Source organism: Ziziphus jujuba, chromosome 5 (assembly GCF_031755915.1).
Source record: "Ziziphus jujuba cultivar Dongzao chromosome 5, ASM3175591v1".
Classification (NCBI taxonomy): Eukaryota; Viridiplantae; Streptophyta; class Magnoliopsida; order Rosales; family Rhamnaceae; genus Ziziphus; species Ziziphus jujuba.
The window spans coordinates 29968557-29992577 of NC_083383.1; the positions used below are offsets into that span (position 1 = coordinate 29968557).

The 24021-nt window shown below is 33.7% G+C and overlaps 4 protein-coding genes and 1 pseudogene across 5 annotated transcripts; 3 read left to right on the plus strand and 2 right to left on the minus strand.

The window, feature by feature from the left end:
• Positions 1-1465: 1465 nt before the first annotated feature.
• On the plus strand, positions 1466-1855 carry LOC132803789 (uncharacterized). The gene has a single exon (XM_060817330.1). The coding sequence runs from the start codon at positions 1466-1468 to the stop codon at positions 1853-1855; it is 390 nt and encodes a 129-aa protein (XP_060673313.1).
• Positions 1856-7486: 5631 nt separating this feature from the next.
• On the plus strand, positions 7487-8773 carry LOC132799230 (G-type lectin S-receptor-like serine/threonine-protein kinase RKS1; annotated as a pseudogene).
• Positions 8774-9542: 769 nt separating this feature from the next.
• LOC107421677 (G-type lectin S-receptor-like serine/threonine-protein kinase RKS1) lies at positions 9543-11344 on the plus strand. Of its 2 annotated transcripts, XR_009638926.1 has the most exons (5): positions 9543-9894; positions 9999-10210; positions 10329-10566; positions 10667-10810; positions 10910-11344. XR_009638926.1 is itself a non-coding variant. In XM_060817084.1 (2 exons), exons 1-2 carry the CDS (start codon positions 10667-10669, stop codon positions 11078-11080), a joined length of 315 nt encoding a protein of 104 aa, XP_060673067.1. In that variant the 5' UTR covers positions 10575-10666; the 3' UTR covers positions 11081-11344. The 2 variants fall into 2 exon arrangements, 1 of the variants encoding a protein (XP_060673067.1); XM_060817084.1 differs by lacking the exons at positions 9543-9894; positions 9999-10210; positions 10329-10566 and having other exon boundaries at positions 10575-10810.
• A 6981-nt stretch (positions 11345-18325) lies between these two features.
• LOC107421691 (uncharacterized) lies at positions 18326-19149 on the minus strand. Its single transcript, XM_016030974.4, has 2 exons — positions 18924-19149; positions 18326-18806 (listed from the first exon to the last, which is right to left on the minus strand). The coding sequence occupies exons 1-2, from the start codon at positions 19024-19026 to the stop codon at positions 18520-18522; spliced, it is 390 nt and encodes a 129-aa protein (XP_015886460.1). The 5' UTR covers positions 19027-19149; the 3' UTR covers positions 18326-18519.
• Positions 19150-22959: 3810 nt separating this feature from the next.
• LOC112492136 (uncharacterized) lies at positions 22960-23641 on the minus strand. The gene is made up of 2 exons (XM_048476381.2): positions 23498-23641; positions 22960-23375 (listed from the first exon to the last, which is right to left on the minus strand). Exons 1-2 carry the CDS (start codon positions 23565-23567, stop codon positions 23131-23133), a joined length of 315 nt encoding a protein of 104 aa, XP_048332338.2. The 5' UTR covers positions 23568-23641; the 3' UTR covers positions 22960-23130.
• Positions 23642-24021: the final 380 nt, after the last annotated feature.

Sequence of the window (24021 nt, forward strand, 5' to 3'; positions counted from 1 at the left end):
TGGTGACTGGCGGCGGTTTTGGTGATCGGGATCAATAGGGGACTTGTTAGGGTTTTGTGTTTTTTGGGCTAAAAATCTTAGAAACCAATTCTAACTTGGCCCACACCCCATTGACTTGCAAGATTTGAAGAAAAGAAGAAGTACGGGCCAGATATTAAGTTGGGTTTTTTGGGCCTATTGGGCTTGTAATTTTTCTTTTCTAGGAAACCATGGATTAGGGCCTATTAATTATTCTATGTTTATAATTGTTTAAATTATATGGATATAACATGTGATATGTGCTTAACATGTCATTTAGAATAGGTGGTGCCATATAATTGCATCATTTGATATATACATGTGCATAATAATATTTGTTTTATCTAGATAATATTATTATGGAAAACCCTAATTAATTAATGTAAAATATTGAATGGGTGAAGGTTTTAAAGAATTAATTTAATTAATTTAAAACTTGCGAGCTCCATTAAGGGTCCAATAATAAAATGGTTATGTGATACCCCAATGGATAAACATGACCAGATTTTATTGGATTGGATCTAAAATAATTTCAAAATTTTAATAAGGTTGTACGGCCCAACGTCAACAATACTTAGATATTAAAGATAATTTTGAAATTAAAATTAATGGTTATTACATTCAATTTTAATGACATTAATAATCCTCCCAACGAGACTCTGTTAGTGTTATTAAAAGCCCAAAGATTATTGAAATAATGGTTGATTTTAAAATTAATTTTTGAATGATGTGTGTTTGTGTTATCTGAGAAGGCTCTGTTTAAGGAGGTAGGTTTTTAAGGAGTCTGAGACCCACCTCACCTTTTCTAGGAGCTGACTTGGTAGGACACTATACATATCGGGTTCAAAAAGTTTTAATTTTTTAATCAATTTTGAGTGGTATATTTTGGGGTTATCTAAGAAGGCTCTGTCTAAGGAGGTAGGTTTTTAAGGAGTCTGAGACCCACCTCACCTTCCCTGAGAGCTAACTTAGTAGGACATTAAAATATACCATCTTCAAAATTTAATTTATTACAAATGTTTTACCCAACGTAAGTATTTGTAATGGAAATTAAATTATTGTTGCAATAAACATTAATAATAAGTAGTTTAAGGGATCTACATATTTGTATGTTTGTTGTGTTGATTATGTGTTAATATGTGTGCATTTTAATTTTTAGAAAATGGCATCCTTTAATCCTCTAGCTACAATTTTGAATCAAAAACCATTGGATGGAAATAACTACGACCTATGGAAAACCAATCTCTATATTGTCCTTGATTTTGAGAGAATTAAATTCATTACAACAACTCCGAAACCCTAGAAGCCCGCTGCTAATGCTTCAGAGGAAACTAAGAAGCAATTTGCAGATTGGCAACAGGCAAATATAACGACTTGCTGTTATATTCTTGCCAGCGTTGTAGAACATTTGTAGAAGCAACTTGATAGTCTGGAGTGTATGTCAGAAATGATTCAGACTCTAGATGGGATGTTTGCTAAAAGTAATAGTACTGCTAGACAATCAACTATAGGGGCATTAATGAACACTCGCATGACTGGAGGAAGTGTTCGGGACCATTGTTTAAAGATGATGGCGCACATCAGTACTGCGGAAGTGATGGGGGCTAAGCTGGAACAAGAGATGAAGAGAGACATGATCTTGGAATCTCTACCGAATAGCTTTAGTCAGTTCAAAATGAACTATAATATGAACAAACTAAAGCTTACTCCTGTTGAACTGATGCACAAGCTTGAGAGTGCTGAAAGGTCTCTCGGGAAGCAAGAAAGTGCTTATCATGCTGAAAGTTCTTCAAAGCCTAAAGGGAAGCCTAAGGGTGGAAAGAAGAATAAGAAGTAGAAGGGAACAGGTCCAGCTGTCAAACCGGCTGCAATGAAGAAGCCGAAAGGCAAGTGCTTCAAGTGCGGACAGAAAGATCACTGGAAGAAAAACTGTCCTAAATCAGGTATGGGTAGTCTAAATGTTGTTGAGGCTTGTTTAGTGGAGAATTACAATGACAAATGGATCATTTATTCAGGAGCCACTAACCATGTTTGTTACTCTTTGCAGTGGTTCAAACAAAGCAGCCCACTCAATAAAGGACAAAGAAGCTTGAAATTGTGAAACGGAGAATATGTCTCCTTAATGGCAGTAGGACTAGTGGAGTTATATTTTGATAATAAAATTTTAAATTTATTAGACTGTTTATTTGTTCCGGATTTTAAGAGGAATTTGGTTTTTGTTAGTTGTTTAGTTGAACATGGTTTAACAGTACAGTTAATTCCTCAGTTTCAATAAAGAGTAATAATACTTTTATTTGTTTTGGATTATTGATGAATGGTCTATATTTTTTAACTCCTTTGTCTTATAGTATTAATGCCATTGAAATTAATGATGATGAGCAACTTCTCTTATCTAAGAAAAGGAAGGTTTCAAATGAAATCTATCTATGGCATTTGCGATTAGGTCATATTAATTCTAGCAGGATTTATGGTTTGGTTAAAAGTGGAATTTTAAATTCCTTGATCTTTGAACCTATACCAGTATGTCAATCATGTTTAGAAGGTAAAATGACAAAGAGGCCTTTCAAGGCCAAAGAAAATCGTGCCACCATACAATTGGAATTGGTACATACTGATGTATGTGGACCAATGAGCGTTCAAGCAAGAGGCAGGTATGAGTATTTCATCACATTTACTGATGACTACTCAAGATATGGTTATGTTTACCTAATGCGCCATAAGTCTGAAGCTTTTGATAAATTTCGAGAGTATAAGGCTAAGGCAGAAAAGCAATTAGGTGTCCATATCAAACAGCTTCTGTCTGACCGAGGCGGTGAATACTTGTCTGGAGAGTTTAAGTCTTACTTGGCTAAAGAGGGGATCATTTCTCAATTATCATCTCCTGGAACTCCCCAACAAAATGAGTCTCTGAAAGGAGAAATGGAACCCTTTTAGATATGGTGAGGTCGATGCCTAGTTATTCATCATTACCTGAATCGTTTTGGGGATATGCCTTAGAAACAACTGTATACATACTAAACTTGGTTCTATCTAAATCTGTTTCAAAGACACCCACAGAATTATGGAAAGGGTGCAAGCCCAGCTTAAACCATATTCGGATTTGGGGTGCCCCAGCACATGTCTTAGCATAGAAATCTCATAAATTGGAATCTCGTACAGAAATGTGTATATTTATTGGCTATCTTAAGGGAACGAGAGGTGGAATATTTTATAATCAAAAGAAAAGAAGGTGATAGTAAGTACTAATGCCACTTTCTTAGAGGAGTATTATATGAACAATTTTAAACCTAAGAGTAAAGTAGTTCTTGAAGAGCTTGACTCAGTTCGAGATCCACCAAAAACTCCTATTTTTCCACCTCTGTTTCCTGTTGATGTTCAAAGAGGGGAAAATGTACAAAATGTACCCGAAGGTGAACAAACACAGGAAATAGCTCAGGACCAAATTCAAGAAACTCAAGAACAATGATATAATGTAGAGATTGATAATCTACTTGAACCACAAAACTTGGATCCTCCTATACATGTACAACAACTAGTGCAGCAAACTTATAGTTGGAGAATGATACGTAAACCTGCAAGGTATGCCTTTGTTAGGAGAGACTTATCAAGTCGTTTTGGATAATCCTGATGACGACTTTACCACATACAGAGAGGCATTGGAGGATGTTGATGTGCAAGAATGGAGAAAGATCATGGACCGTGAGATGGAATCTATGGATTCTAACTCAGTCTGGTCTCTTGTAGAAGCATCTAAAGGGGTAAAACCAATTGGGTGTAAGTGGATCTACAAGAGAAAGAGAGGACCAGATGGGAAGGTTGAAACCTTCAAAGCTAGATTGGTGGCAAAAGGTTACACCCATAAAGAGGGCATCGATTATGATAAAACCTTTTCGCCAGTAGCCATGCTTAAATCTGTCCGGATTCTCTTAGCTGTAGCAGTAGCTCTCGATATGAGATCTGGCAAATGGATGTCAAAACAGCTTTTCTAAATGGGAAGCTGGAAGAGGACATTTTTATGCAGAAACTGGAAGGGTTTATAATAAAAGGTCAAGAGCACATGGTTTGCAAGTTGCATAGGTCTATTTATGAACTTAAGCAAGCATCCAGATCATGGAATATCAGGTTTGATCAAGTTATCAAATTATATGGTTTTGAGAAAAGCCCTGGTGAACCATGTGTGTATAAAAAGATTCAAGGAATAGTGGTTGTTTTTCTGGTTCTTTATGTAGATGACATTCTGTTAATTGGAAACAGTGTGAAAGTGTTGTCAGACGTAAAGGGTTATCTGAAAAAGCAGTTTGATATGAAGGACTTGGGTGAAGCTAACTATATTCTAGGAATCAAACTTTTACGAAACCGAAAAACGAAGATGTTAGCTCTATCCCAAGCTTCCTACATTGATAAAATAGTGACCAGGTTTAGTATGGAAAATTTCAAAAAGGGACTTCTACCATTCAGACATGGAATTCATCTTTCTAAGGAGCAATCATCAAAACTCCTGAAGAGAAAAAACTCATGAGTAAGAAACCTTATGCTTCGGCTGTTGGTAGTCTCATGTATGCCATGCTATGTACCAGGCCAAATATCTGTCATGCGGTGGGAGTAGTAAGCCAGTACCAATCAGACCCTGGAGTAGAACACTGGACTGCCGTGAAACATATACTCAAGTATTTAAAGAGAACGAGGGATTATATGTTGGTGTATTCCAGTGGGAGTCTTGAAACCCTTGGTTATACGGACTCTGATTTTCAAGGGGATATTGATTCTAGCAAATCAACATCAGGATATGTGTTTACCCTAAATGGAGGGGTCATTTGTTGGAGGAGTGTTAAACAGACTTATGTTGCTGACTCTACAACTGAAGCTGAATATGTAGCTGCATCTGAAGCTGCAAAGGAAGCTGTATGGCTTAAGAAATTTCTTTTGGATCTCCATGTGATACCACGTACAGATTGGCCCATTACCCTTTACTGTGATAACAGTGGGGCCGTAGCATAGTTCAAAGAAACCAGGTCTCACAAAAAGCAGAAACACATATTAAGAAAGTACTACTTGATTCGTGATTTCATTGATATAGGATATACAGTGGTTACTAAGATAGTATCTGAGGAGAACCTAGCAGACGCTTTTACTAAGACTCTTCCTGAACGTGTGTTTGAAAAGCATGTAAATTGTATGGGTTTTAAGAGGATTCCAGACTTACTTTAGAGTAAGTGGGAGTTGGTTACATTTATGCTCTAGGAACAAGACTAATTGTAATTTCATTTTCTGATTTAATGTATGGATTTTCAATTCTTATGCACGTTTTATTTTACGTATAAGGTCCAGATTGATTATGTAGTATATGATCATATGGATATATCCATAGAAGACATGGTCATAGGTTCTCATAATTAATGAATTATCTCACAGTTGTTAAATAAAGTTGGGCACTTTATTTAGACTGCAATATTTTATGAAATAATCTGTCTTGGTTATTATAAAATATTGGAATGAATTATGGTCATTCTGAGAGGATCGGAAGAGATTTAATTAAGGATAAATTTCTGTGAAATGTATTAATTCTCTGGCGATATTAGATATGTTATTTTTCTTAATCCTGAGTATATTATAAATAGGTAATTAAGTGACTATGGTTATTTGAATTATCAATAGGTGAGGTCTATTTTTGAACGGCCAATATCTTGATGATTTGGGAATTATGGTCATTTGATTGCTAAGTATTTATGAAATATACAAAAAGAAATTTGTATGAAATATCCTCTTGACATGTTTCGGTACTCGGATGTTGAAAGTCACTGGACAGTGCATTGGATCCGTTAGAGAAACTGATAACTTAAGAGAATAAATAATTAATTGATTGACAGAAATTATTATCAATTAATTATTAATATTTTACAAAAGAAAAATACATTTAATATAAATATTATTAATCTTGGAGTTCACATCTGGGCTTTTAGTGGAATAGCACCAGATAAGATTACGGTCCCAGGCTTGCTCAGAACAAGTGGGAGATTGTTGGATTAATGCTCTTGGAGCAAGCTAATCCATTATTAGGAGCCTTGATTAATAATGAGCCGTAGGATCCCCAAACTAGCTTATTAATTAACAGAGCCCATTTAATTGATTATTAAGATACAAGAAGGAGCCCATTAATTGAGCCCAAGGTGTTATTAAACCCTAGGAGGATTAGGGGTAGCAGTCTATAAATATACTGTTTACTAGCCTCCAGTTAATAAGTTTAACGAGTGTTATTAAACCCTAGGAGGATTAGGGGTAGCAGTCTATAAATATACTGTTTACTAGCCTCCAGTTAATAAGTTTAACGTATTATTTTCTAGAGATTTAAAATCTCAATAGAAAAAAAAAACACCTTGAGAGAAAAACAGAAACTGTGAGTTTCAGAGATTTTTTCAGATTAATCTTCTTGTTTCTTTTGTGATCAGGTGCGCCCACACGCAGATCTGTCGCTTAGAGAATAGTTTGGAAGGTTCTACGCTAAAAGTTAGTAAACTTATGGATAATGACATAATTTATTGCACGCTTTATTCAATCACGATCAGGCTTCCGTTGTGTATATGATACTAACAAGATCAGCCTTACATTGACAGAGAAATGAAGAGGAAGTAAAAAAGGGGATAAACTGTTTTTGCATGGTATTAGAGCTGATTTAGTTACTAAAGATGATGTAGCCAAATTATTTTGACATGGCAAATTCTAAGAGGTTAATGTGCACCATGTCATTGTAAATCTTGTGTATTGAATAATTTCTCCAATATTTAATAGTTTTAAAAAACTAACCTATCAAACCGTTGGGTTAAAGTTGGCCCCACAAAAAAGGAAAAAAAAAAAAAAAAAAGGACAAAGACAACAGTTTGGCATCTAGTAACTTGTGAATAGACAGATACAGAGTGTCATATATTTTGTGGCAGGTAATATAGTTTTTTTTTGGTAAAGATTTTGTGGCAATATAGTTTATATAACGTATAGACTCACGTTATTACCAAAGAAACATATTATACATTCACGTTTGGAGAGAGAGAGAGAGAGAGAGAGAGAGAGAACTATAAAAAAAAAGTAATTAAATAAATAAACATTCACGTTTTCACATTCACCCAAAAAAAAAAAAAAAAAATTCACGTTTTCACCAGAAAAACAAAAAAACATGTACATTCACGTGTCATCTTTTAGGAGCTTACTTTCACAGCGAGTTGGCCAATTTATAAGTTTTACCTTTTTTCTCTTTTTGGTCATACTTTGTCTATTTTTGTTCCTTCCGATTGTCTTTTTCATACTTTCTTTCAAAAGTTTCAGACCTTAATTTTCACCTAATATGGATCTTCTTACCTAGATCAAACGACTTTAAAACCTCTCTCTGTATATATATAAAATGTATATGCAATATTATATGCTAGTACCAGCCCATATTACAGCCACAAAATGTACACTCGAAAGTGAATAATAATAAACCATTAACATTATTGCTACATTAATACATTCACCCTTCATCTTCTTTCTTCTTCTTCTACCCTTTTGCATTCCCCTTGAAACTACCATAATTACACCAAACCAACCTCTCAAAGATGGTGACATTCTATTGTCAACCCGAAAAATCTTCGCTCTCGGGTTTTTCAGCCCTGCCAGTTCTCACCGTCGTTACGTTGGAATTTGGTACCATCGAATTTCTGAGCAAACCGTAGTTTGGGTTGCAAACAGAGACAATCCCATCAATGATACCTCTGGAATATTAACCATTAATAGCCACGGAAGACTCATCATCTATGGCTATGAAAATCCAAACTTTCCACTTTGGTCCTCAAATTCTTCTTCTTCAAAGAACCCCATAGCAAAGCTTTTAGATGTGGGAAATCTTGTTTTGCTTGATCAGATTCAGAACAGTTCGCTTGTTTGGCAGAGCTTTGATTACCCAACCAACACTATGCTTCCGCACATGAAACTGGGTTTGAACCGGAATTCCAGTTTAGACCGGTTCCAAACGTCAACGGATGATCCAGGAACTGGGTCATCCATCACCGGATTGACCCGACTGGATATCCGCAATTGTTCTTGTACAAAGGTGGGGTTCCATGGTGGCGGGGTGGACCTTGGACCGGGCACAGATGGAGCGGTATACCCGAGATGACAAACCCTTTCATATGCAATGTCAGTTTTGTAAATAACCGAGATGAGATCTCAATCATGTACGGTATTCTAAACGATTCGATTTTGACCAAGATGACGATAGAGGAATCAGGGCTCGTTGCGTACTCCACGTGGCAAGATCAGGCCCGCCACGGAATAAATTCTGGTCCATACCGACGGAGGCTTGCGACAAGTTCAACAGGTGTGGGCCCAATGGTAATTGCGATCCGAGCAACATGGAAAATTTCGAGTGCACGTGCTTACCCGGATTCGAACCCAAGTCGTCCCATGATTGGGCTTTGAGATACGGATCGGGTGGATGCGTGAGGAAACAAGGGGTGCGCACGTGCGGGAATGGGGAAGGGTTCGTGAAGGTGACACGTGTGAGGTGCCTGACACTTCTAGGGCACGTGTGAATAGAGTTTGGGTATGAAAGCGTGCGAGCGTGAGTGCCTGAGGGATTGTTCTTGCACGGCTTACACGAGTGCAGATGATACCCGGGGAGATCGGGTGCTTGACATGGTACGGTGATCTGGTGGACACCAGGACCTTTTCCAATGTGGGTCAAGATCTGTATGTACGGGTTGATGCAGCTACTTTAGGTACTATTTAACTTCCAACTTTTTATTTTTTTATTTTTTATTCTATTTTTTGAATGTAAATTAAAATTCGAGTTTGTTTCCTTGTTTGAGACAAATGCATTTGTCACGTTAATAAATTCCCCAACAAACTACAAATAATTGAAGCAAAGTACTAGAACCACATAACATGACACAAATGCGCCAGGATTGTAAATTTTAATAGATATTGGACAATGAAATTAATGTAAATTCATGGTATTATGTAAAATAATTCTTTCTAGGTGACGTGCTTCTTTTTGTGGGAAAAATAGATGCTTAATGCTATATCGTTCAGATGGTATTTAGCACCAGTCACATATTGTCATGGGCAGCAGCAAGGGCATGTGAGTGGTGCCACAGCCACAGGCCAAAAAAAAATTTTCCATGTACACACAAGTGATGCTAGTTTAGTTCAATTTGTTGTAGTTTTAGGAATTTACTGAAAAAAACAAAGTTTTTTACACTTTTTGGACAAATCAAGGTGTGGATTATGAAATCTTTTACAAACCAAAATATATGCGTATGTGTGTACACAAGCACAACAGACTGTGATTAGAGATGATGTTTTCTATCCCAGTACTGAGTTTTATTTTTGATTTGATTGTTACATGACATGCAGCTGAATATCCAAATGGGTCAATTAGTACTATAAACAAGACTTGGAAAGTGGCAATTCTGGTAGGGTCTGTCAAAGTGTGCTTTATCCTGGCTCTTCTTGCATTTTGGATGGTAAAGAGGAAGAAAAAAGGTAAAAATTGTAATGTTGCACTCTCTAATATTTGATTTAAAAGTAATCAAAAAGTGGAAACTGTAAGTTTTTTTTCGGTGAATAGTGGAAACTGTAAGATTATGCAATTGCTGATGAACAATTCAAAACCAAGCATTAATTCTTTTGTGTTCGATGACAGTGAAAAAAAGGCAGAGCTGACATTCATTTAGTACTTCCATAACTACTTCACCCTATTTTGAAGACTCTGTAGGAGGAAAGGAGCTTAATGAAAGTGTAAGAAATTCAGATTTACCATTGTTTGGTATAAATATTATAGCTGCAGCAACAGGCAATTTCTCTGATGCTAACAAGCTTGGAGAAGGTGGTTTTGGCCCTGTGTATAAGGTACTCTTGCTTAAATTAATAAATCAGCGACTCAAATTCTGTAAAGGGTATTTTTTCTTCATTTTGTATGTTTATTTATAGTAGATTTTGGAATGTGATTTCAGGGTATGCTCTACAATGGAATGGAAATAGCAGTGAAAAGACTATCGAAGTAATCCGGGCAAGGAAACGAAGAGTTCAAGAATGAAGTTATGCTGATTGCAAAACTCCAGCACAGGAATCTTGTGAGGATTTTAGGTTGCTGTGTTCAAGAAGAGGAGAGGATGTTAATCTATGAGTACTTGCCAAACAAGAGCTTAGATTTTTTTAATTTTTGGTACATGTCCCTTATTGTGCCTATTTTGAAGTGCAAAATGAAATGACTTTATATATGTAGGAAAAATATCGATTAGACAAGGGTTTAATCTTTGGTTTCCTATTATGATGTCTCTTAGGTGAAACAAATAGGAAATTGTTAGATTGGAGAAAACGCTTTGACATAATCTGTGGAGTTGCGCGAGGGATCTTATATCGTCATCAAGATTCAAGACTAAAAATTATCCATAGAGATCTAAAGGCCAGCAATGTTCTACTAGATGCTGAAATGATCCCCAAAATTGCAGATATTGGTATGGCTAGAATATTTGGAAGGGATCAAATCGAAGCAAATACCAATCGTGTGGTAGGAACATAGTAAGTTAAATATTTTCCCCTTGATTTTGTTGCTACTTAATTCTTTCCAATCCAAGGGCTATTGATCTAAAGAACTTTTATATGTTACTGCAATGGTTAGATGTCTCCAGAGTATGCAATGGAAGGCATGTTTTCAATAAAATCAGATGTATACAGCTTCGGAGTTTTGATGTTAGAAATTGTTACCGGCAAAAGGAACTCTAGTTACTATAATGAAAAAACAAACTTCAATATGGTTGGACATGTAAGAATATGATTGAGTTCATGTTATATGTACTAATTAACAAGTTTGTCAAATTTTAATTACTTTTGAAACTATTAAGTGTGAACAAAATTGTTGTAGGTTTGGGAACTGTGGAGAGATGGAAAATGCATGGACATACTCAACTCAACGTTGGACGAAGAATTCGCTGAAGAAGCTTCGAGATGTGTTCAAATAGGGCTGTTGTGTGTGCAAGAGTACGCATCAGATCGGCCTAACGTTGTCAGCAGTAGTGTTCATGTTGGGGAATAATATTATAGCGCTGCCTCATCCAAAGGCACCAGCATTCATGATGAAGAGAAGTTACACAAGCAGAGACCCATCAACTAGTGAAGAAGCCACTTATATAAATGAAGTGAATTCTACTATCGTTGAAGGTCGCTGAAGACTCCCTATAGACTCTTAATTAAGTTTTGTATTTAGATTTTAATTATATGATATTTACACGTGTGTGTATATATATATATATATATATATATGTCCTACAAATTCGACTATTGCTTCTAATTAATCATGCCCTATACTCTAATATCTTTCTTACCAAATAACGGTTTGCTGCATTACAAGTATCAGTAGCCCCTGCAATGTGATTATCAACAAGCTAGTAGCAAGAGTTGGTATTACCAAAAAGAAATTAATTAATTATTAGGTATCATAAATCTAGCTAAGCTTAGCATTTTTGTTGTTTCCATGGTCCACCAATTTTCTATCATTCTCTATTGTCCCTCTGTATAAGTAGTCAATAAAGAGCACTTTATTGACTAGAAATTCAGGTTACAGTTATGACAACAAATTAAATTACTAGCCAACCATCGTGGGTGGTAACGGAAGGAAGCCAGCCGAGCCATATTGCACTGCGAGTCAAAAGTTATGATTGAGTCTTGGCATGCTTGGCGCAGGTCAAAAGACCTCTTATTCCATCATTTGTGGTTTTGATTCCTTAAAATATTATCATCACTTCAAAATTCTCTATTGTTTTAACACCATCATCTTCCAATAATCCATGCTTGGAACACGTTGGATCAATAAAAATTAATAAATAAAATAAAAAATACTATTTGTCATTATCATAGGATATACATGCTCGTTTAATTGACTACTATTATTGATTTTTCTATATAGTTAGTTTGAAAAGTATAAGGAATTTAAAAAGAGATAATAAATTATTATTATATCAGTAATAAATTAATCTACTTTCTACTTGTTATCATCAACCATAACAAATACCAAAACAAAAAGATTTTGACTCCCACCATGTATGAAAAACTTAAGAAAAGAAAAAAGAAAAAAAAGAAAAGAAAAGAAAAAAAGAAAGAAGGAAAGCGCATATAGAACAAGGATTTATTATTGACGGCAAACGGAAATGCATTACCATATTAACCTCTCAGAAAGGCCTTTTCTTTAAAATGGCCCTTAATTATAGATATTTTATAAAGTACAGTAACTAGAATTAATCTCATATCGTTATCTAGGTGGGGAAAAGAAAACGTTAGAAGTAAATGGTTGGACCACTTTAAGAAAAAGATATTTCTTTTCGCATTATTTTTACTTTTATTTTTTATTTTGCGGGTCCATTTTTGTAAATTTTTTAATGGATAATTTAGCATTTTTAATGGTTTTATGAATTATAATCTATGTGATATAAAAGTTGAAAGAGCTTTCAGTTTAATGTAATATGAATGTTTATTTGATGGATATTTTAAAATCGATTTCTGTTTAAATATAATGATATGTACATTAATTTTTTTAAATAAAATAATAATAATTAATAATATCTAACTAATTTTTTTTTCTTAAAAACCTATTATATTCTTGATAGATATTAATTTACTGATTATATTGTCAATATAACGTCTAAAATATACAATCTCTTTGATATTATTTATTTTATTTTTTAACACGTTAACTTGACGGAGTCCATAAATAAAGCCAATGGAAAGGTTTTTATTTTTTTATTTTTTTATTTTTATAAATTTCCATTTATTTTTTATATGATAATTAAAATATAAAAATTGACAGAGCTATTAAAGATGTTTTAAGACTTTCTAATTGTTTTATAGGGATAGTCCAATGATAAAAGTCATTTTTCCTTATGATCAGAATTAATTCAAATCCCATATCAAAAATAAAACAATGAATATAATTAGTGCGCTTAATTTAAAAAGATCCTGATATAATAATTGTTGTTGGAGTCTAGCTCCTACCAGCAGAGTCGGGTTTTGGGTGTTGAACTTGCTTATCAGATACATGACCACGAACTTTTCTTCCTGCAATAAATAATACTGGGATATATATGTATATATATATATATATATATATATATATATATATATATATATATATATATATATTACCTATCAAATTTAAAGGTTTTAAATGATCAGATCCATTTATTTGTAACTTAAAAATTTTTGGACATCCTTATTGGAGCCTCTTCGTATTTACAATTATAGGATTCGAATATTAAAATTTTTTTTAATGAATTACAAATTAATTTTTAGAATATTGGGAGGATATAAATAATAAATACATTATTTAAAGAAAACTTAAAAATATATTAATTTAACAAATTAGTATAATGTATACTAACCAAGGTTAAGATTGATACTGTTCCATCGTTAACCATGCGGTAGCCAGAGAAGAGAAAATAAGCAGGATGATTGCCATCACCATGATATCGTAGGCTTTGAAGAAAGCCATTTTTGAGTAGCTCAAGATAGTTCTCGGTTTTCCCTCTATATAGCTAGCCCAAAGTTGGAAGCAGTTAGAGCTGGGATACAGAGAATGAAGTGCGTTTGGTGGTATTTATAGGCTAAACTTTAGTTCAAATCCCTTTTGAAATTTTTATTCAAATAAATAAAGGATGCACGATATTAATTTTGAACCTTCGTTGCAAATGGTAGATTTTGGGGTCGGATTGTGACAGCACTTTAAGCAGTATGTTAATCTTTCTCTGCTTTTTCTCCGCTTGTGGTTTACTTCCTTATAATTTAATAATAAAATCACTAATTCACTAATGTAAGCTTTTAGTCTTGTTTTACCGGTTAGTTAGGTAATCAATTTTTACAAATGAGTCTAACAAATTATTTAACCCACTTCTTTTGAAATTAACCTTCTTTTTCTTATGTTCATCTACAATAGATCATATATACTTGTAAATATATATACCACAATTTACATTGGGAAGGTAAAAAAAAATGATATTGTTCTCAATTTGATAATTTCTATAGCAACTAGTGGTGTTGGAAAGGCTAGAATGGACCCCAATCCAATATCATTTTGTGGGAGTTGGGTTAGCAGTTTGTTTGTTTTCATCTTATGTATGTAGATGCAAAATGCTTATAAAGTATGGGATCATTGTTATTTTCATGTTGGTCCATCCATGTGGAGAGGTCCGAGAGGAGTCCTTTCTGGTCTTCGAGAAGTCGAATTTCAATGTGTCTTGACACTATTGCAAGCCAAGAAAAGTCATAGTGTTCTTTAATTTTTATCAAACTACAATCATTGTCAGTTCCCCATCTATATATATAGACAAATATATAATTATAGCATACATTATAACTTCTCAAATGGTTCAAAGGCTGTACATCAACTTCTATTTACCATAGGTTTTTAAGGTTTTTACTCACGGAAAATCTGGTAGTTTCTAGAGTTTATATATATATATATAGGATTTTCCTATAGTGGGTGACTGTTAGGTCCTTGAACCATTTATTGATTATATTATGGATAACAGTTGTTAAGTCCCACATCGGTTGGAAAAGGGGAACGAAGCATAGCTATAAGCATGTGGATACCTTTCCCTTGCAGATGCGTTTTAAACCCTTGAGGGCTGGGTTGTAAGAGGATTCCCCAGACCCAAAGAGGATAATATCTGCATGCGGGTAGTCTAGGTTGGGCTGTTACAGATGGTATCAGAGCCAGTGTAACAGCCCAGACCACCCGCATGAGATATTGTCCGCTTTGGGCCCAGCCCGCACAGTTTTGTCAAAACGCGTCTCAAAGGAAAGGTATCCACACCACCTTATAACGCATACTTCGTTCCCCTTTCCAATCGAGGTGGGACTTCACAATCCACCCCCTTTGGGGTCCAGCGTTCTCGCTGGCACAATGATCCGGGTACTGGCTCTGATACCATCTGTAACGGCCCAGCCCAGACCACCCACATGAGACATTATCCACTTTGGGCCTAGCTTGTACGGTTTTAAAAAGCCTCTCAATAGTTAGGAGGAATACTCTTTCAACCCCTACCTACCAGTCCCACTGGTACGGGCTTCCAGGCCCAATCGAGATAGTGTCCGCTTTAGGCCCAGCCCGCACGGTTTTACATTCCCTCATGGGAAGGCCTCTCAAGGGAAAGATATCCACACCCTCTTATAAGGCATGCTTCAGAAAGAAAGGCCTCTCAAGGGAAAGATATCCACATCCTCTTATAAGGCATGCTTCAGAAAGGGGAACGAAGCATGCCTTATAAGAGGGTGTGGATACCTTTCTCTTGAGAGGCCTTTTAAAACCGTGCAAGCTGGGCTCAAAACGGACAATATCTCATGCGGGTGGTCTGGGCTGGTTAGGGAGAATCCTCTTCCAACCCCTACTTGCCAGTCCCACTGGTACGAGCTTCTAGGTCGAATTAAGATATTGTCCGCTTTAGGCCCATCCTGCACTGTTTTACGTTTCCTCATGGGAAGGCCTCTCAAGAGAAATGTATCCACACCCTCTTATGAGGCATACTTCGTTCCCTTTTCCAACCGATGTGGGATCTGACAATACACCCCCCTTGGGGCCTAGCGTCCTCGCTGGCACACCGATCTGGGTCCGGCTCTGATACCATCTGTAACAGCCCAAACCACCCGCATGAGATATTGTCCGCTTTGAGTCCAGCCCGCACGGTTTTGTCAAAATGCTTCTCAAGGGAAAGACATCCACACCTTTTTTTAAGGCATGCTTCGTTCCCCTTTCCAACCGATATGGGATTTCACAGCCAGTACCCGGATTGGTGTGCCAGCGAGGACGCTGGGCCCTAAGGAGGGAGGATTGTCAAGTTCTACATGGGTTGGAAAGGGGAACGAAGCATGGCTTATAAGTATGTGGATAACTTTTCTTTGCAGACGCATTTTAAACCCTTGAGGGCTGAGTTGTAAAAAGATTATCCAGGTACAAAGAGGACAATATCTGCATGCGGATGGTCTGGGCTAGGCTATTTTGGGTTGATAAATTTCATATATTTTATGTTGAATATGTGTTTGGAAATTATATTCATGTATTAATTATTTATAAATTATATTTGGGGATTTTGATGCCACAATTGAATAAAATTATAGTATATTGTGCATTAAAATATAAATCGATTTTGGTAAATTATGGGAATTTTGTTTTATGAAATTGTGGATTTAAGTTTATTTAAATTGTGGTTGCAATAAATATTTGAATTATTTATGTTTAATAAAATTGTATTTATCCATCGATGAATTGTGAGATCCAATTATATTTGAATTTTGAGGAATTGAAGTAATATTTATTTTTTATTATTGTTACATTCATGGATGGATTGAAATTGATGGAAAGTATGCGATGGATTTGTGATAGTGAATTAGAAAGGAATTGTGGAAAAATATACGGGTTTAATTGAATGGAATAAACCCGGTGGAATTTTTTCTTGGATTTGAAACTATATGGATTCTAGAATTTTTATGATGCACCACACACGTACCGGTGTTCTGTATATGTGCATATGATTAGTGCGCACATGGATATGATTAGTGCACAGGTGCATGTGAGAAGTGCGTAGGTGATTTATGGATTGTCCTGTGGTTGCCATAGGACCGAAGGTCGGCAAGTTGATATCGGCCGTAGCCACCCCCCGCCATGGCCAGGACGCCTGTTTGCAGCGACGCTTTTCCATGAGGAAAAGTAAAACCTTGAGGGGTAGGATTGGACTCACCACCTAGCTTCCAAAGCAGACAATATCGTGATTGAACCTGGGAGGCCCGTGCCAGTAGGATTGGTAGGTAGGGGTTGTAAGAGGATTCCCCCTAACCATTACGATGCGTTTTGACAAAACCGTGGGGGCTGGGTCCAAAGCGGATAATATCGCATGCGGATGGACTGGGCTGTTACAATAGTGGACGGCTAATATCTGTCCTTTTGAAGATAGGCATATACAAAATTTTATACCTTTTTTAAATTATAAATTTTTTAGGAGCCCACACCCAATTCCTCTGTTTAGCAAAATCATACATATATATATATATATATAAACATTAATTTTTGTACAAGTAAAGAAGTTTCAAACACTAAGTCTATATATATATATATACACGCACACATATACATATATAGCGTTTCTATAATGTGGTCCGTCCTCATGCAGATCCGCACCAAAACCAATATTTTTTAAAAAAAATCTCAGCTTTGCTATGTATGTATACACAGAAAAACCGATATTAAAAGACATCGACTTTGATGCGGGTCCGCATGGATGGACCACACCATACCGCACCATAGCATGTGCACCATAGCATTTCTCAATAAATATATATATATATATATATATATATATGTTACTTTTCATTCACTACAAGGTGGACTAATCAAAAATCTCCAACGAATAAGATATGAAAGCATATACGAAAACAAAAATAATAATAGGACTACTCGTGAGTATAGAATGATTTTTATAGTTAGAAAGCAAATTTAGTACATAGGAAAACAAACTCTTTAAGTCCCAATCCCCTCTATCTAGTTCTGTTCTGTTTTCCAAACAAAATTTTCTTATCCCGTTTTCTTACATTAATGTTAATGTACTTTGATTATCGAAGAGTCTTCTAAATCTTCATTCCTTGAAAATTCAAGGATATTAACACCTTAGGTTGGTTCTCTACTAAGATTTAGATTTTAGAATATATTTTGAGATAACATAAGAAAACAGAGTTTACAACGGAGGATAATATCATGCATAGTTGGTTTTCTTTTATAATATTATTTGTTTTCACTCTCTTTATGAAAGTTTATTTGGGACTATGGTAAGTAAGTGAATATATTTTGAGATGACATAAAAAAACAGAGTTTATAACAGAGAAGAATATCATGCATAGTTGGTTTATTTGTTTTCACTCTGTTTATGGAAGTTTATTTGGGACTATGGTCATTAAGTGGATATATTTTGAGGTTACATAAGAAAAGAGAGTTTATAAAAGAGAAGAATATCATGCATAGTTGGTTTCTTTTATAATATTATTTGTTTTCACTCTCTTTATGAAAGTTTATTTGGGACTTTGGTAATTACGTGCTTCCAATTAATTCTGTTGTTTTCTTTCAGAGTGATAAGAAAATTTGGGAAATTTCTGGAAGATTGGTATGCAATTTATAAGAACCATTGGTAGTAGATCGCTGGTTTAGTATTAAGTAAATCACTATATATAGTTGTTACTTTTCATATACTTATATATATATATATATATATATAAGGTTGTAAATGCATTAGCAAGGTACAGAAAATGCATAAATTAAATTTGAAGTAGAGATTTCATTCCAATAGATATAGATCCCCAAGAAAGATATATATCACTTTACATCTCATCAGCAGATACTAATACTAGCTAGTTGTGTATATAAATATAAATATATAAAATGTCTTCATCATCAACATTTATTTATTACATAATTAATTATAATTATCTGCTTGAAGGAACTTAGTTTAATATATATGCTGGTGGTTGAGCAGAAGGTGCTGGTGGTTGAGCAGAAGTTGCTAGTGATGATGGTTGATCAAGATGAAGATCATGAATATGGAAAGGAGGAAATGGAATTGAAATTGGAATTGAAAATGAAATATTGGGAATGTGTGGGAAGTGTAGATGTGGAAAATGAAAACCTTCAACTGCCAGTTTCCACTTATTCCAGTACCCTTTCATGCCTCTCTCAACTTCTGGTGCTGGGATTAGGCTCATGTCTTCTATTTTCTTAGTTTCACCTCCTCCTAATTAAGCATAAGGTTAATTTAACCAAATAAGTTTCTTCAAAAAATAAAAAAAAAAAGTAAACAATTTAAACAAATTAAAAAGATTAGGATTTGAACATATATATATATACTCACCATCACCATCATTAAGCGTGCGCGCAGAAGCAGTGGAAGTGGATAAGATGAGCATGATGGTTGCTGTAGTAGTTGCCATCAAAATGATCTTGGAGAAACTCATTTTGCTCTCTCTTCTGCTTAATTATGATCTTAGTTCTATGTAGCACAATTTAAGTTGAATGATAAACTAATGCTAATTATGATCTTAGTTCTATGTAGCACAATTTAAGTTGAATGATAAACTAATGCCATTTGCTAAGGTATTTATAGGCTAAATTATGCATGGTTGGAGAGTAGTGTATGCACTAGTTATTTGTTGAGTTGTGGGATAATTTTGAGCATCTGATTTTTCTCTGCACTTTTTCCCATTCCCAACCAATCGGCCAACCATCTTTTGTCAAATATTTCACGTGATCACCTTCCTACATTGAAGGTTTCCTTGAAAATAAGCCCGACCACAATGGTGTTATGTTTTGGGTTTGGGGTGGTCTTTTGAATTATTTCTTTACAAACCAATCCTCTAATTTTACTTAATGCATTTTGCAAATGTAAATTATAACACGTACATATGACTTACTATCTTTAATTGACTATCACTCACCACCAATTTTTTATTTTATTTTTTATTTTATTTTTACTAATATTGAATTAGGGTAATTCTAATGACTATAAGATACTACTAGCATTATATATATATATATATATATATATATATGACCGAAGAAGCTAATACTAAACTACATAAATTAATTATTTATATAACATTAAAACAAAAATTATTTTTTGAAAGATAAAATTCAATTAAAATAGTAAAATACCTCAACGGAATGAACAGGACTCATGCAATCCCTCTGGAAGCGGAATGAGGCTTTGATGAGGACATATTAATTGAAAGATGCTGAAGCAGGAACTTGAATGAGTGATTAATTTGGTACTCTTATTTGTACTACCAAATAAGGAAGGAGAATAAATGGACATGATTGGAGTTTTGAGGAAAACGCATATATAAGTTGACTATTGTAGGAGAAATTTGGTGGAAAAAATTATTTCTAAATTTTTGTTTGAAAAGTGTTAAAATTAATAAAAATTTAAATTTTTTTATGGAAATATATATATATATATATATATATTTCTATTTGGATGGTTTTTAGAAAAAGAAAATTGTGAACCATAAGAGAAATTAAATATCACAATATAAAAAAATAGGATGAAAAATAAATATTTTAAAAAAATATATCATTTTAAAATTTATTGAGAAACTAGTTTATGTATTTAATTAAAAGATAATTTTATTCTCGATTTTTGAAACGCAAATTAATCATTTATTTGAATTATTAAATACCCTTATACAAACTAAATACTCAGAAAAATAATTTATAGAAAATTGATCCCGGAATATTGATACCCGGTAAACTAATTCTTAGAAATTTAATTTTTTTTTAAAATTTCAAAACGTCTTAAACAGGATCTAAGGATAAATTTGATTTACACCCTCTCAACTTTATTACAATTATATTTATGATTTTTAATGGTAAAAAATAACAGATGAGGTTTGAATATGATTTTTAATAAATATAAATTTAGATATAATTAAGACAAAACTAAAGGGATATAAATAAAATTTTCCCTTACTCCTAATTTAACTTACTCAAAATTATTTAATAGGAGTCACATATTTTATCTTAATATTTGAATATAATTGTATATATTGGATTTACTTTTTACATGATTAATGGACATTGTACATGTGATATGGTATAATAGTTGTATGAAAGTTTGCTCTTTTTTTGAAGGAAGGAATGTCCTGGGAGATAAACAACAGTTATATACGTCACCCATACAATCCTCAATAATCACATATTTAAACTTAATAGCTGTACTATAGAGATATATTCACTTCATATTGATTGGATGATTTTAATATTAGATTTTTTTATTAAATTTTATATACCTTAAAGGATAAAATTTAAAAATTAATTAATAATTAAATATAAATTTAGTAAAATATTAAAACCATATTTAGAAAGAATAAACTTAGAAGTATTCAATAAACCATATATATATATATATATTTTTTTTTTTTTTAACTCTCAAAATATTAATCTACTAAATGACAAAGAAAGCTCTTGAATTAGTATGATGTAAATCTAATTATATATATATATATATATATATATATATATATATTATTTATATGCAATATTAAAACGACATTAAAATAAAGTATGAAGATTTTATAAAACGAATATGAGATTGTTTAGCTATAAAATGACTTGCTGTTCGAAATCATCTATACAAAAGTTTTTTTCCTTCATTTGGGGGAGCAGGTTGATGGGAGAGTTTGCTATGGATTTTTTTATCATCTACACAAAAGTGTTTTTTTTTTTTTTTTTTTTTTTTTTTGGGTGAAATCATCTAAAAGTTGTATACAAGCTTTTCTTACTATTTTTGTGTTTTGTATGGGTTATTTATTTGTTTATTTCTATTTTTAGTTTTCCATTCATATATAAATATCTATATATATATATATAGATATATATATATGCATGATTCCGATCGAATAAAATATTTTTCATATCATCGCTGACCTTCAAAAATGTCCCTTGGTTGTTAGTAGATACAAACTAAATAAACCAGCTCTGAGGAGCGATATATATATATGCATGATTCCGATCGAATAAAATATTTTTCATATCATCGCTGACCTTCAAAAATGTCCCTTGGTTGTTAGTAGATACAAACTAAATAAACCAGCTCTGAGGAGCGATATTCGATGGCTAATTATATCAGTTGCCCTGTAGGCTGTATCTAGTTCTATTTCCCAATTCTTTTTTTGGCCTTTTTTTCCGTTCCCATTCCTATGGCTTTGGATTGTAGAAAATAACAGTATGTTCTAATTTTATTATCAAAAAATCCTTCAAAATTTTTAATTCTATGAAATCCAGGAATTTACATAGGGAAACCCCAATCCCCATTTTCCAAGACAACCACATTTCCCAGGAAAAGAAAATCTGTCTTCAGTGGCAAAATATTACTTAAACCTAACCATTACAAAGAGTCGGTCTATTTGCAACGCCAAAATTTCTCTCCACACCCAAATTGGTTTGGTTATCTCTATGAAAAATTTGGTAGTGTGAGGAGAAATTCTGGTTGTGTAATTAGAAGTTCTCCAATATAAATGATCCATATTAGCCCCTCTTTTAATATGAAACAATCATCCATTCTTACTTGGCAAATTAAGCTTTGTTTTAAAAAATAAAGAATATTTCCATCGAAAAGCCTTCTAAATCCGTTATGGTAGTTGGCCCTTGAACATTTGAGCAATATTAGCCCCTTTTTCACATTAACACCTACGCTATATGGTTCTCTACAAAGATTTAGATTTTAGAACGTAATTGGACATGAAATAAAAACAGAGTTTATAATAGAGGAGAAGATCATGCATGGTTGGTTTTCTTCTATTACATATTATTATTATTATTATTATTATTATTATTTTGACAATCTCCTTTTGAAAGTTTATTATGAATCTACCCCGGTAAGTAAAATTTGGAATTTTCTGGAAGATTGGTATGCAATTTCGCAAGTTACGATCATTGGCCGTTTATGACAAGTGATATACAAGGATATTCTTCATGGACTAAGGTGGCGCAAAAAAGAAATTGCTTTGTTCTCATGTGAAACTTGGATTCTTTTTAATAATACCATAAATTGATGATCCTCTTTTATAGAGAAATCTCGTAAGTTCAATAAAAAAGGTCTGTTGCTTCATTCCTTTGCATTACTTTGATCATAAGTGATTTCAGTTTTTAACTTTTAATATTTGAATTTTCCAAATGATGCTACAGGTACGAACTTGTTAATTTCTGCAAGTTAATTAGTTCTCAAATCAAAAGAGAAATGAGTTTGGACAATATATGCTTAATTTTGTCTAAATTCTCAGAGAATCTGTATAGATATAGAGCTGCTTTAGTTGTTAAGATATGTAGTGGTTAACTTTCAATTTCTATTCTTATATAAATTATTTGTAAACAAACTAACAAGAAACACAAAATGCATAAAAATTTAAGTAGATTTCATTCCAACTAGATATAGATCATCGAGAAAGATATATCACTTTACATCTCATAAGCAGAAACTGGTATCATATAAATATATAAATTAATGCTTTTCAGCAACAGTTATTTATTATAAATATATAAATAATAAGTTGCTTGAAGCTGAATTAGGGTAATATATATGCTGGTGGTTGGGCTGAAGATACTGATGGTGGTGGTGATGGATGATGAACATGATGATCATGAGTATGTAAATGCGGAATTGGAATTGGAAGGGGAAATACTAAACGTGGGAAGTGAGGACGTTGAATGTGAAGATGAAAACCTTCATCTCCTACCTTCCACTTATTATTCCAGTACCCTTTCAAGCCTCTCTCACCTTCTGATGCAGTTAATGTTGGGTTCATGTTCTCTGCTTTTAATCACAACATCAATTAATTCAACCAATTAATTTTCACAATCCAAATAAGTTTTGTCAAACAAAAAAAAAAAAAAAATGTAATAAAAAAGAGATTAGGATTTAGTCATACTTACCATTTTTAAGCTCCGCGGTAGCCGCGGTGGAGACCATAAGCAGGATGGCTGCTACTATAGTAGTTGCCATCGCAATGACCTTGGAGAAACTCTTTTGCTTTCTGCTTAATTATGATTTTAGGTCTAAGTAGCACAATTAAGTTGAGTGATAACTAATGCTGTATGCTATGGTATTTATAGGCTAAATTGTGCATGGTTGGAGTATAGTCTATAGTGTTTACTATAGTCTATTTATGAAATATTTCTTTTTTAGGATTGTAATTTACTTTATGTGTGTGGGTTAATTTGGGCATCTGATCTTTTTCTACCACTTTTCCAAACCCAACCATCATTCGTCAAATATTTCACGTGATGATCACCTTCTCACATTTAACTTTTTCCCTGCTAGCCCGACCGCAATGGTGTGTTATGTTTGGGGCTGTCTTAAAAATTTTATTTTCCAACCAAATCAGCTAATTTTACGTGTTTCATTACATAGCATATTTAATTAACTATTTCGCACCACCCTTTTTTTTCAGTTTTAT